General features: G+C 41.6%; 1 protein-coding gene across 1 annotated transcript in view; it reads left to right on the plus strand.

Moving 5' to 3' along the window:
- Positions 1-13,023, plus strand: part of LOC127579627 (coiled-coil domain-containing protein 63-like) — a 67,595-nt gene that overhangs the window by 20,191 nt on the left and 34,381 nt on the right. The window contains exon 3 of the mRNA XM_052032517.1: positions 11,588-11,755. Within this exon, the coding sequence (XP_051888477.1) occupies positions 11,588-11,755 (168 nt within the window). The remainder of the gene's footprint in view (positions 1-11,587; positions 11,756-13,023) is intronic.

Below are 13,023 nucleotides of genomic sequence, written 5' to 3' on the forward strand. Positions count from 1 at the left end.
TGGCATCCTGGCATTCATAAATCAAAGTATTGAGTATAGGAGTTGGGACGTTATGGTGAGGTTGTATAAGACATTGGTGAGGCCAAATTTAGAGTATTGTGTGCAGTTCTGGTCACCTAACTATAGGAAGGATATCAGTAAGATTGAAAGAGTGCAGAGAAGATTTACTAGAATGTTGCCGGGTCTTCAGGAGTTGAGTTACAGGGAAAGATTGAACAGGTTAGGACTTTATTCCTTGGAGCGTAGATGAATGAGGGGAGGTTTGATAGAGGTTTACAAAATTATGAGGGGTATAGACAGAGTAAATGCGAGTAGGCTCTTTCCACCTAGATTAGGAGAGATAAATATGAGAGGACATGGCTTTAGGGTGAAAGGGGAAAGGTTTAGGGGGAACATTAGGGGGAACTTCTTCACACAGAGAGTGGTGGGAGTGTGGAACGAGCTGCCATCTGACATGGTAAATGCGGGCTCACTCTCAAGTTTTAAGAATAAATTGGATAGATACATGGATGGGAGAGGTCTGGAGGGTTATGGACAGGGTGCAGGTCAATGGGACTAGCGGAATAAAGTTTCAGCACAGACTGAATGTCCTGTTTTCTGTGCTGTTGTCTATGGTTCTATGGTTCAAAGTCTAAATATGAGGAAAGATTGCAAAAATGATGTAACAAGCAATTTGCTGGAGGAACTCAGCAGGTCAAGCAGCATTTGTGAGAGGAAAGGAATTGAGTCCTGATGCAGAGTTTCGACCCAAAATGCTGACAATTCCTTTCCTCCCACTGATGCATCTCAATCCACTGAGTTCCTCCAGCAGATTGTTTGTTGCTCCAGAATCCAGCATCTGCAGTCCCTTGTGTCTCCATTGCAAAAATGGTGGTTGTATTTATTGCCACTTGAATGTTTAAGCAGTGATTTGAATGAAGTTTTCACGTTAAAAGGGAAACTGATATTTAGGATAGATATTGGTATTGGTTTATTTTTGTCACTTGTACCGAGGTACAGTGAAAAACTTGTCTTGCATACCGATCGTAGAGGTCAATTCATTACACTGTGCAGTTACATTGAGTTAGTGCAGAGTGCATTGAGGTAGTAAGGTAAAAACAATAACAGTACAGAGTAAAGTGTCACAGCTACAGAGGAAGTGCAGTGCAGGTAGACAATAAGGTGCAAGGTCACAACAAGGTAGCCTGTGAGGTCAGAGTCCATCTCATCACATAAGGGAACCATTCAATAGTCTTATTACAGCGGGATAGAAGCTGTCCTTGAGCCTGGTGGTATGTGCCCTCAGGCTCCTGTATCTTCTACCTGATGGAAGAGGAATACAAATTATTAATACAAACTCTGTCCACTTGCTGGGAAATTTAGAACTGTAGTATGGTTGATAATTAAATTTTAAATTAGTAAAGACTACTACTTGCAGAGGATGGTGTAAATTCAGAATCCTCTTCCGCAAAACACAATTGATGCCAATCCATTGTTAGTTTTAAATCTGAAAAATTTCCTAACTAAATGCAGGGATATGGAGGAAAAAAGGTCTGTGGAATTACTTCATAGATCAGTGAAGATATTAAATGGTGAAAAGGCTCAAGGGGCTAATTAGCTTATTCCTGTCACCGTATTCCTAGCTTTTATATCTCTTAAAACTCTCCTGTAGTTTTTATTTTGGTGATTTAGTTTCTCTGATTGTTTTTGAATATGGGTTAGTATATTCATATCCACATTTTTTTTACAGCGGTGAATAGGAGCCATATTTTAAATTCTATCTGACCATTTAGCAACGTCATGTGTACGGTTCCCATACACACCAATGCCATCTGGGACACAGCATTATTTCAAATTTGACAAAATGTCGTAATGATTCATAAAGGAAAGTCAAGAAACCTGCACTTTCTTTAATACTGCACCATCAAAACTTTAATTGCCCAAAATGAGATCCTGTGGTCTCTCTACAAAAGTGCACTTTCCTGCAACCTTATTCTTCAAACTTTTGGTTACCATGGTCACTCTGGAATGGAAGGGACAGATGGTCACATCACAATGGCCCAATAACCATGGCAACAATGCATTTTAATAACATCAAACCTTGAGAGGAGGCTTAAAGAACCTCAACTTGTGAGATCTTGCAACTTTATTTCTCTTACTTTTTAACAGGGGTTTAAGTAAGTCTTTCCAATGTGATTAGAACATTTATAATTTTATGTTTCAGACTTCTTAAAATATGCTTTATTGACAAACTGTGTTCACTTGGTTCAGACCAGCAGATCATGAGTAAATAATGTCTTAGTCTGTTTATGTGAATCCATGAGGTAAAGATGTAAATAAGATGAAATGCTGCCTTGCACAAAAATTATGCCCCTGCACATAATGTAAAATGATACATGGCTTTTCTGATGATTGCTTACATCAATTATTTTCTCCTCACATTGTCCAATGACATCGTATCTCACTGCTTTGTAGTTCCGCCAGACTCCTTCAACCGTGCACCTCAATTGAGTGGATGCTTACAATGAGAGTCCTGTGAATGTTGCATATTATTTAACATGGTAATAGAATTGCATGGAACTTTTCACACAGCCATAGGCCACTGGGTTGAGTGAACTGCATGGCTTATGTTTATGCCAACAAAAGCTTCCTCACATTTTTAGTTTGGGACTCCTCTACATTTGGAAAAATCTTATCCAAGAAACTTAATTTGCTACATCTGCTCATTTCCTTTAATTGCTGTACTCCTCGCATTAAGCACGGCAGTCCTTTTTTTTGTCTATTTTCCAATCTTCATTTGCTCTGCCTTCCAATCTCTCTCCCTGAGTTTCTGCTTTCCATTTCCAGTTCTTCTTCTCTCCCTTCTGAATCTATGCTCAGTTTCCCATCTCCCTAAGAATAAAAGCACTATTAAAGTCAGGCAATTCTCTAATAAATAGGAATTAAGATAAGATAATAAGATAAGTCACACGTACATCGAAACACAGTGAAATGCATCTTTTGCGTAGAGTGCTCTGGGGGCAGCCCTCAAGTGTCGCCATGCTTCTGGCGTCAACATATCATGCCCACAACTTCCTAACCCATATGTCTTTGGAATATGGGAGGAAACTGGAGCACCCAGAGGAAACCCATGCAGACACACAGGGAGAACGTACAAACTCCATACAGGCAGCGGCAGGAATTGAACCAGGGTCGCCGGTGCTGTAATAGCATCATGCTAATCACTACACCACCGTGCCTGCCCTCTACGCTACCATGCCTGTCCAAATAAACCAATTAATTAACTGGTTAGATTAACTTCAATGGTGAGTAAGTTATGTGAATCATTTCTGAGTCATTACGGACTCAGTGAAAGTCTCTTTAAGATAGAGAGTGTGTGTGTATGTGTGTGTGGGGCGTGCTTACGTCAATAGAAGATAAAGGACGTAATGACGTTGTTGAAGAAGTTAGAAGAAGAAGAAGAAGAAGAAGGAGAGAGAGAGAGAAGGGAGAGAGACACCAGCCTGCTAGTGTTCTCTATCGATGGATGAGAAACAATAACTGTGTTTGCCACTGAAATCCATGTATGGAAGTTGGAAGTAATCCGGTGGAGTTCACTTTGTTGCTGACCTGTAGAAGGAAACAGGTATTTGTGTGGACGACCACGATTCGGATGCTTTTCGGGGTGAGGAAGTCACTACAGAGTAAACACTGGAGTGTCAGTGGGTTCCATCGTGGAACATCTGGATTTCGTATTTACTCTCTCTATGTTTCTCTACGTCTACGTCTTATCTTCAGACAACGGTGGTTGTTGAAGAAGCCCTTGCTCATGTTTCACCTTATGGCTTGCGGAACTGAACTTTAAGAACCATTCCGGAACTGGGAGTTTTGGACTTTGTCACACACACACACGACGAGTTTAGTTTTGGGGTTAACGTTCGAGGTTTAAACATTTTTGAATTCTAACATACTAACATTTTTACTTTTATTTACGTATTATCGTAAGTAGTAATTAATAAAATAGTTTTTTAACACTGAATCATGCTCAGTGTGTTTCTTTTGTTGCTGGTTCGTGACAGTCAGATCATAAATTTTCAGTTAGAAAGGCACAGAGCTTAATCAAGGTTGGTTAGGTTATGGGTGTAAGAGTGAGCTATCTCTGATAACCTATTTGAAACTTTTTGAGCAGGAAAGAAAAGAAGGTTGATGAGGGGGATACACTTGATGTCGTCAAGAAGGACTCTAGCAAGGGTTTGTTTGGAGGTACCACACATGGTGGTGTCTAGTCAAAGAAAAGCCCATGAGAGTCACGGGGAGAGTGGCAAATTAGCTCTAAAGGTGGGCTCAGTTTTAGGATAATGGCTGATAGATGGTTTTGTGACTAGAAGTTTATTTACCTTGGAGTTTCACAGGGCTCAGAAATTTGTCACTGGTCTTTGTAATGTATATTAATGAGGGACATAATAAAGAAATCTGCAGATGATTCAAGAATTAAGTGGTTGACAGTTAGGAGGATATGCTGATCTAGTCAGTCAGCCAGAGAAAATGGCAAAAGGGGAATCCGATCCAAAGATAATGCATTTTGAGAGATGTATCAGACTCATCCCCCTTGTATGAAATGATCATTGTCTGGCACTTTTGCTGGGTGAATGTTACTGCTTCATTAGCTGAGGTGTTATGAATGGATTGGACCTGGGTGCAATCATCAGCAAACAACCCCACTTCTGATCTTCTTGATGGAAGGAAGGTGATGGATGTAGCAACTGAAGATGGTTGGACCTTGGACATTGCCCTGAGTCACTCCTACAGTGACGCCCAGGAGCTGGGTTGATTAATCTCTAATGGTTATAGCCATCTTTCTTTGTGTGAGGCATGACTCCATTCCATTGGAGTTTTGTCCCCTTGATGCCCCTTGAATTCAATAATACCCATGCCACTCAATGACAAACTTAGTCAAATGCTATCTTAATGTTTGGTCCATGTTTGGACCATGACTCTGATGTCTGGCAAAACTTAAACTGGGCATTGGCAAACAGGTCATTTGTGAGTAGGTGCCACTTGACAGAACCATCATCAACACCTTCTATTCTTTGCTAATGATAGAGAACAGACTGGGCAGTAACTAACTGGGTTGGATTTGTTCTGCATTTGTGAACAGTGGGCAATTTTCACATGGTTAGGGACAGCAGTGGGATGGTTTGGTGAGAGGTGCAGCTCGTACTGGAGAGCAAATTTTCTGAGATGTTGTCAGGTCCCATAGACTTTGCTGCATCCATTACTCTCAGCAGGTTCTTGATATCAAATGGACTGAATCAAGTTGGCTGAAGACTGGCTTCTGTGACGGTAAACTTGCAGATTGTGGACCTTGTGCTGGAATTTGCAATTAATTTGGGTAGCTCATTCTTCTATGTCCATGCTGGTCAAGGACATATAAACACACATATGCTTGTATGTCCATGTAGAGTTATTGAGTAATACAGCACAGAAACAGGCCCTTCAGCCCTTCTCATCCATGCCGACCAAGATGCCCATCTAAGCTGGTCCCATTTGCCCACATTTGGCCCAAATCCCTCTAAACCTTTCCTATCCATGTACCTGTCCAAATGTCTTTTAAATGTTGCTGTTGTACCTCTCTCAACCACTTCCTCTGGTAGCTTGTTCCATATACACACTACCCTCTGTGTGAAGAAGTTGCCCCTTAGATCCCTTTTTAAATCCCTCTCACCCTAAACCTACGCCCTCTACTTTTTGATTCTCTTTCCCTGGGAAAAAGGCTGTGTGCGTTCACCCTATCTATGCCTCTCATGATTTATACACCTCTATAAGATCACCTCTCAGTCTCCTATGCTCCAAGGAATAAAGTCTTAGTCTCCCCAACCTCTCCCTATAGCTCAGGCCCTTGAGTCCTGGCAACATTCTCATACATATTCTTTGCATTCTTTCCAGTTTAATGATGTCTTTCCTATACGTGGTAACCAAAACTGTACACAATACTCCAGGTGGGGCCTCATCAATGTCTCGTACAACTGCAATATAACACCCCAGCTCCTATACTCAATTCTCTGACTGATGAAGGCCAGCATGAAAAAATGCCTTCCTCACCACCCTGTTTACCTTGATGCCACCTTCAGGGAACTATGTACTTAGGTCCCTCTGTTCTACAACACTCCACAGGGGCCTACCATTCACTGTGAAATATTCCTGCCAGAACAGACATAGAGGACTGAATGGCCTACTGTGATATAACTTTTTTTAAGCTTCTATGAATAAGACTAATGCTTTAAACAATCATTTGTTCAGCGGTAAAATTAACTGCTTCTCTCATCTTCTGTGCTACTATCATATAAAAATAGGGAAAATAAAAATAAAAATAAAAATCTGACTAGCATATGTTAGTCTTCTGTTGGTTAGTAGGTTACCAGCTTTCCAATTATTCATCAATAAACTGTGTTGAAGTCCTGACTCCTATAACATTCAATGTATGAATCACAATACCTCGTAAAATGACACTAATGATTACTGTTATATAAGTGATGTTTCTAAGGTATTGTTGAAATGTTGATTGTTTGGTAACATGTCAGCATTTTATAAAATCCTACAGTTGAGTTGGATATTATCGTGAAAGCAAGCATATACCTTGCATTCATACCTGACATAGAGAAACTATTCCAAAGAAATAGGGATCTGTGGCAATGGAGAGTTCAAAAAGGTAACTAAAACTTGTTCAGATGGGATTTTGAAGGGGCATTTTAAAGAGCTGAGGTGGCTCCAGTGAAGGAAGGGTACAAGAAAGGAGTTCCTGAGAGTGGGCTGTGGGTGAATAAAGTCCACTGATGGTGGGGGAAAGGAAGGAAAGATACACAAGGCTTGAGCTTTGTGGGTGGAAGGAGGTAAGATGGGGATATGTTACTGGGCGGGATAAACTTACAGAGACAGGAAATGACAAAGCTGTAGCAGAATTTAAAATTGTAAGGTAATTTTAAATTCTTTGATTGAGGGACTAGGAGTTGATATACAAAAACAAGGATAGGAGCACCAGGTGACTGGAGCTACAAGAAATACGTAAAAAGAGTAAAAGCTTCTGTAGACATTTAAAAGGGAAGAGAGTAGCAGAAGTCAATGTGGGTCCCACGCAGACTGAAACAGGAGAGCTGGCAGAGAAAGCAAACAAATATTTAGTATTTGCATTTATAGAAAAAAACATGGACTATCTCTCATACACAGCGGAGAACAACAGATTGAGGGTGAATCAGTTGATAGGAACTGGCAATAGGAGAAAAAGAATATTTGGGGAAATTAATGGAACTGATGAATTCCCACGGCTGGGTGACCTGCATCCCAAAGATTTGAAATTTTGGGACTCGAAATTTGGCCAAGGGCAAGGTAGTTGTCGAGTCACAAAGTTCTACAACAGTTCCCATAGATTGGAAGGTAGCAAATGGAACCCCGCTTTTAGAGGAAAGTGGGAGAAAGAAGACAGCGACCTACAGAGCATTTATCCTGACATGTATACTGGAGAAAAATGCTGGAAACTATTACCAAGGAAGTGATAATAGGGGTACTTAGAAAGTATCAAATGGATTGGGCAGAGTCACTTTGGATTTATGAAAGAACACTCATGTTTGACAAACTTATTAGAGTTTCTATTTTGCAGAATAAATAAGGGCAAATGAATGGATATTTTGTAGGCTTAGTAAATGGGTGAGAACTCAGCAGGTGAAACATAATGTAGAAAAATGTGAAGTCATCCACTTCGGTAGAAAAGATAGAAGATTTGAGTATTTTTAAAATAGTGAGAGATTGAAAGTTATTGATGTTTAGAGGGAACTGGATATCCTTATACATGAATCACTGAACATTAACTTACAGGTAAAACATCAGTTAGGAAAGTGAACGGCAGGTTAATTTTCATTGCAAGAGATTTTGACTACAAGAGGAAAGACGTCTTGGTGAATGCTGAGCCCCCGTAAGACTACAACTGGAATATTCTCTGGTCTTGCTACCTCAAGAAAGCAGGAGTGCAACAAAGGTTCACCAGATTGATTCCTGGCATGGGAGGTTTGTCCCTTGAGGAGGGTGTCTAGACACTCTAAATTTCAGGAGAATGAAAGCTGACCTCATTGAAGCATACAAAATTCATACCAGGTGTGACAGGGTAAATGCAGGAATGATGCTTCCCCTGTCTGCAATATCTAGAACCAGGTGCTGGCCATTCAAAACTGAGTTGAGAAAAAATGTGGTCATTAAGAGGTTAATGAATCTAGAATTCTCTACCCAAGAGGGCTGTAGAGGCTCCATTGGTGTGTATATTCAAGGCAGAGACTGACAGATTTTGAATATTAAGGCATCAAGAAATAAAGGGTAATACACACAAAATGCTGGAGGAACTCAGCAGGTCAGGCAGCATCTATGGAGGGAAATAAACAGTCGATGTTTCAGGTTGAGAATCTTCATCAGGGTGAGAGATGAAGGAATCTGATAGGAGAGGATGGTAGACCATGGAATAAAGGGAAGAAAGAGAAGGAGGTCAGGAGTCAGAGGGAGGTGATGGGCAGGTTGTGAGGGGAGAGGAAAGGGAAGGGGTGAGGGGGCCACAGGAATGAGGGAAAACAAAGGGTGCGGGGGGGAGGGGGATAAAAAACCTCACTTCCCCCACCATCGTTCAGGGCCCTAGACGTCCTTCCAGGTGAGGCAGCTCTTCACCTGTGAAGCTGAGGACGTCATTTATTGCACCCAGTGCTCCCGGTGCGGCCTCGTCTACATCGGTGAGACCTGTCACAGATTGGGTGAGCGCTTTGTCAAGCACCTTCGCTCCATCCACAGCAACAGCCAGGATCTCCCGGTATCCACCCACTTCAATTTCACTTCCCATTCCCATATTGACATGTCTATCCATGGCCTCCTCTACTGGCACTTCGAGGCCAGATGTAGGTTGGAGGAGGGACACCTCATATTCCTGGTAGTCTTCAACCTGACATTGAATTCTCTAACTTGGTAACCCATCCCCTCTGTTCCCTGCCCCCCCCCATGTTTTCCTTCATTGCTGTGGCCCCCTCACCCCTTATCTTTACCCTCCCCCACCCTCACAACCTGCCATCGCCTCCCTCTGGTTCCCCACCTGTGGTCTACTGTCCCCTCCTATCAGATTCCTTCTTCTTCAGCCCTTTGCCTCTTCCACCTATCACCTCCCAGCTTCTCACATCGTTCGCTTTCCCCACCCCCTCCCCTCCCCCACCCACCTACCTTCCCCCTCTCAACTGGACTCACCTATCACCTGCCAGCTCATGGTCATCCTCCCCCTCCCCCCCACCCTTTTATTCTGGCTTCTGCCCTCTTCCTTTCCAGTCCTGACGAAGGGTCTTGACCTGAAACGTTGACCATTTAATTCCTTCCATAGATGCTGCCTGACATGCTGAGTTTCTCCAGCATTTTGTGTGTGTTGTTCCAGATCCCAGCATCTGCAGAATCTCTTGTGTCTTCAAAGAAATAAATGGTTATTGCAGGAAAGTGGTGCTGAGGTAAAAGATCAGCCATGATCTTATTAAATGGCAGAGCACAAGGGGCCAAATGGCCTACTCCTGCTTCTATTATATGTTCTAATTTTCTTAAACTGAGCTTTGGACAGAGTAAAGTTATAGAAAATGGAAATAAGGAGAATACCGAGTAATCAATGCTTGAGGCAACAAAAGCATTTAAAAATGTTTCAGTAGACGGTCTGAAGTAGGAAGTGGAGAAAATGCAAATTCAGGATCGAGTTACAGGTTGTGATCAAAGTGCAGAGGCTGTGAATAAACAGCCTGAGAGAGAATCCAGAGAGGAGATCACAAAAACCTCTGTCCTTGATGTCTAAATATGTTCACTCATGTTACTAAACACAGGTGTAGAATTAAGTAGTTTCATTCTGCTTGACTAAGTCTATGTGTATTAAGAACAAATGGTTAATTCTGAAAGCTAGAGATCTGTTCACCTAAAAGAGATAACTACCCAATGGGTAAAGGTGCAACACAATGTAAAACTAACAAGGTACTGCATTTATATAGCACCTTCAGTGTACACTTTACAGAAGAATGGAGAATTTTTTAACAATTAAAAGATCGAAACCTGTGACTTGAGAGTTGAGGTAGTGTGGCCAAAATTTGTTTTGAAATAAAGGGCTTCGAGGGGGTTTTTAAAAGTGGATGAAGAGGGCTGGATTTATTTGTGAACAGTGTTCCAGAGACCAGAACAAATCTCATTGAAGGGGTTACTAATAAAGGCAGGGCAGAAGTCAGATATCACACAGAAAGTCATATTAGAAGTCAAAATAATGAAGGCAAGAATAAAAGACGGGAGGGTTCAGAGATGGGTTGAGGCAAGACATCACAACAATTTGAAGAGCTAATTTTGAATTGAATATGTTGGGCAACAGTAGAGATAGATGAGGAAATGAATAATAAGTAAGTATAACAGTGGAGGGCACAATACAAATGGCTGAGATTTGCACTAGAGTCTACAGAGGGTGGAGAATGGACCAGGAGGGTATCAGTAGAATGCAAATGAAAACAGATTTATGCCTATGGGCAATACCTCAAAGGGCAGCATGTAAATGAGGAAGCAAAGAGGTCAGTGATGGCTAATTTTTTCCAGAAGTTATGGAGCTATATGTGCAAAATTATTCTCTTAATATGAATATTGAGGAAAGGCCAATACAAAACACACATCTTTATGTGTTGACAGTTTCATTGTGTGATGGTAAATCTTCTTTGTTAATACTACTGCCTGGGATTAAAAAACAAATTCAATAAAAGTTTGCTTAGTAACTGGGCAATATTAATTTTGATTTACTGATATACATGACCAATAAATTCAAGAAACAAGACAAGATTAATAGGGGCTGATAGTCCTTACCCAGGCTTTGGTGGGGGTAGTTGAAGTGGTTGGTGGATGCACTGGTGTTTCAATCATAGGGAGTTACAATGAAGAGGCATGGGTCCATTTGTAGGATTGTGGTTGTTGGGATGGGGCAAGGTAGTAAGTGGGGTCTGATGGTATGGAGGGGTATAGGTAAACGGTAGTGGGTGATGAAAGGGTTTGTGAACATGGTTACTGTTGCTAAGCCTGGAGGAGAATTGCCCTTCCCAGTCTACACACAGAGTTGAAAAGGCACTGTTTGCACATTCAGCTCTTATTGCCTCTTTTCACCTGACAGGTTTGCTGGGCCTTGGGAACATAACCAACAAGAGTTAAAAATCATATAACATGCTGGCCATTGTAATAATTAAATGACAAACCCAGCTCCTGCAACTGAATTGATAGCTCATTGCTCACCTTGCCTTTGGTAAAACTAGATGAGTTTAAAGTGGGTTGGGTTCTGTTTCAAATGTTTGGAACTTTAACCTCTGATCTAACCCTAACCCAGCCAATTTTGGGAGTTAAGATTCAGCTTGATATTGTTGTTAAGCAATAGGCAGATTCCTCAGCTGAGTTTCTCGCTGAATTAACATTTAAGAGATAAGATTTTTTAAAAATGCTAGAATAGTGTGCATTTTGATGCTATTCACAACAGCACATTATTTGAAATAAGTACCAAAGAGAAAGGAAATCCAACTCAAAAGTTGCCTAAGGGATAACTTTGCTTTTTTTATCTTAGTAGTGTAACAAGCATGCTGTCATCCGAGAGTATGTTGTTAGACACTGAGACAGAAACAGAAGGAATGGCGGCATCAGTCAAAGATAGGCTTCTGCATCAACTGCGCAATTTGGAAGGTGATCAGAGGGCTTATCGTGAAGAGTCTGAACGTACCATCACAAGGCAATTGTAAGTTCTTCTGCAATTTCAAGCAAGAGGGAAAAAATCATTATGTACTGGAAGTGAGATAACCAACATTTAAAGTTAGCATTGGTAAAATGCAACTATTTAACAATGCTGCCAGAATTAGTTCTCACTTGTGATGATGATGGTGCTGTTACAGTCTGTCACATTTCCATGGTAACGGGTATCATGACTAATACACCCATCTGACAACTCTGAACTAGTTCACATCAGGGAACATGCTCATTCTGGAGAATATGGCAATGAACATCCTGCACAGGGCTACAGCAAAAAAACAAATGAAAGTAGAGGTTTGTTACTTACAGGATGCCTTCTCAGCCTAATATTGACACCTCTACATGGTGCATGCTGTACATCTAGCCAGGTTCTGCATCATGAAATTCTTCCTCACAACCTCACTCCACTCCTGAAGAGCTTCCAATTCCATCCAGGAAGAAGGCAAGTCAAATTAAGAGGGGAAAAGAGAGAAACTTTGCGCTAAGGTTAGCTCATATGTTCTTAAGCTGGAACATCCAACCTGCCAACCAGCAGTTGCTACAGAACAGCTGGTCCTCACTTTCCTTACTGAACAGTAGATGACCAGACCTGATGGCCAACCAAGACAGTGACCTCCCAAACACCCACTTGCCAGCAAATCTCGCTCTCTCTCTCTCTCTCACACACACACACAGTGGAGGACTTGTCCTCCTGCTCTGCATTTCACAACTCCCACATTCTTTTGTCTAAGTTCTTTTGTCTGTGTTCTCACCCTCTAACTGCTCCCATTCACTCATTAAACAGATAACCTTGTTTACATTGTATCTCCATAGTCACCCTGACTTTACCCTGTCAGAGAGACCCTCCTCCCCCACCCTCCCTGCAGCTTTACAAGCTTCTTTTGTCTCCTTCTCAGTTCTGATGAAGGGTCTCTGTCTTGAAATGTTGATTCTGTTAACCTTACGTTAACAGCAAACGTTAACCTTGTGACACAGAATACAAGGTTAATGGCAGGACTCTTAGCAGTGTGGAGGAACAGAGGGATCTTGGGGTTCACGTCCATAAATCCGTCAAGGTTGCTGTGCAGGTTGATAGGGTTGTTAAGAAGGCATATAGTGTGTTGGCCTTCATTAGTCGAGGTATTGAATTCAAGAGCCATGAGGTAATGTTGCAGCTCTATAGAACTCTGGTTAGACCACACTTGGAGTATTGTGTTCATTTCTGGTCGCCTCATTATAGGAAGGGTGTGGAAGCTTTAGAGAGGGTACAGAGGAGAT

This window comes from Pristis pectinata, chromosome 17 (genome assembly GCF_009764475.1).
Source record: "Pristis pectinata isolate sPriPec2 chromosome 17, sPriPec2.1.pri, whole genome shotgun sequence".
NCBI classification, from domain to species: Eukaryota; Metazoa; Chordata; class Chondrichthyes; order Rhinopristiformes; family Pristidae; genus Pristis; species Pristis pectinata.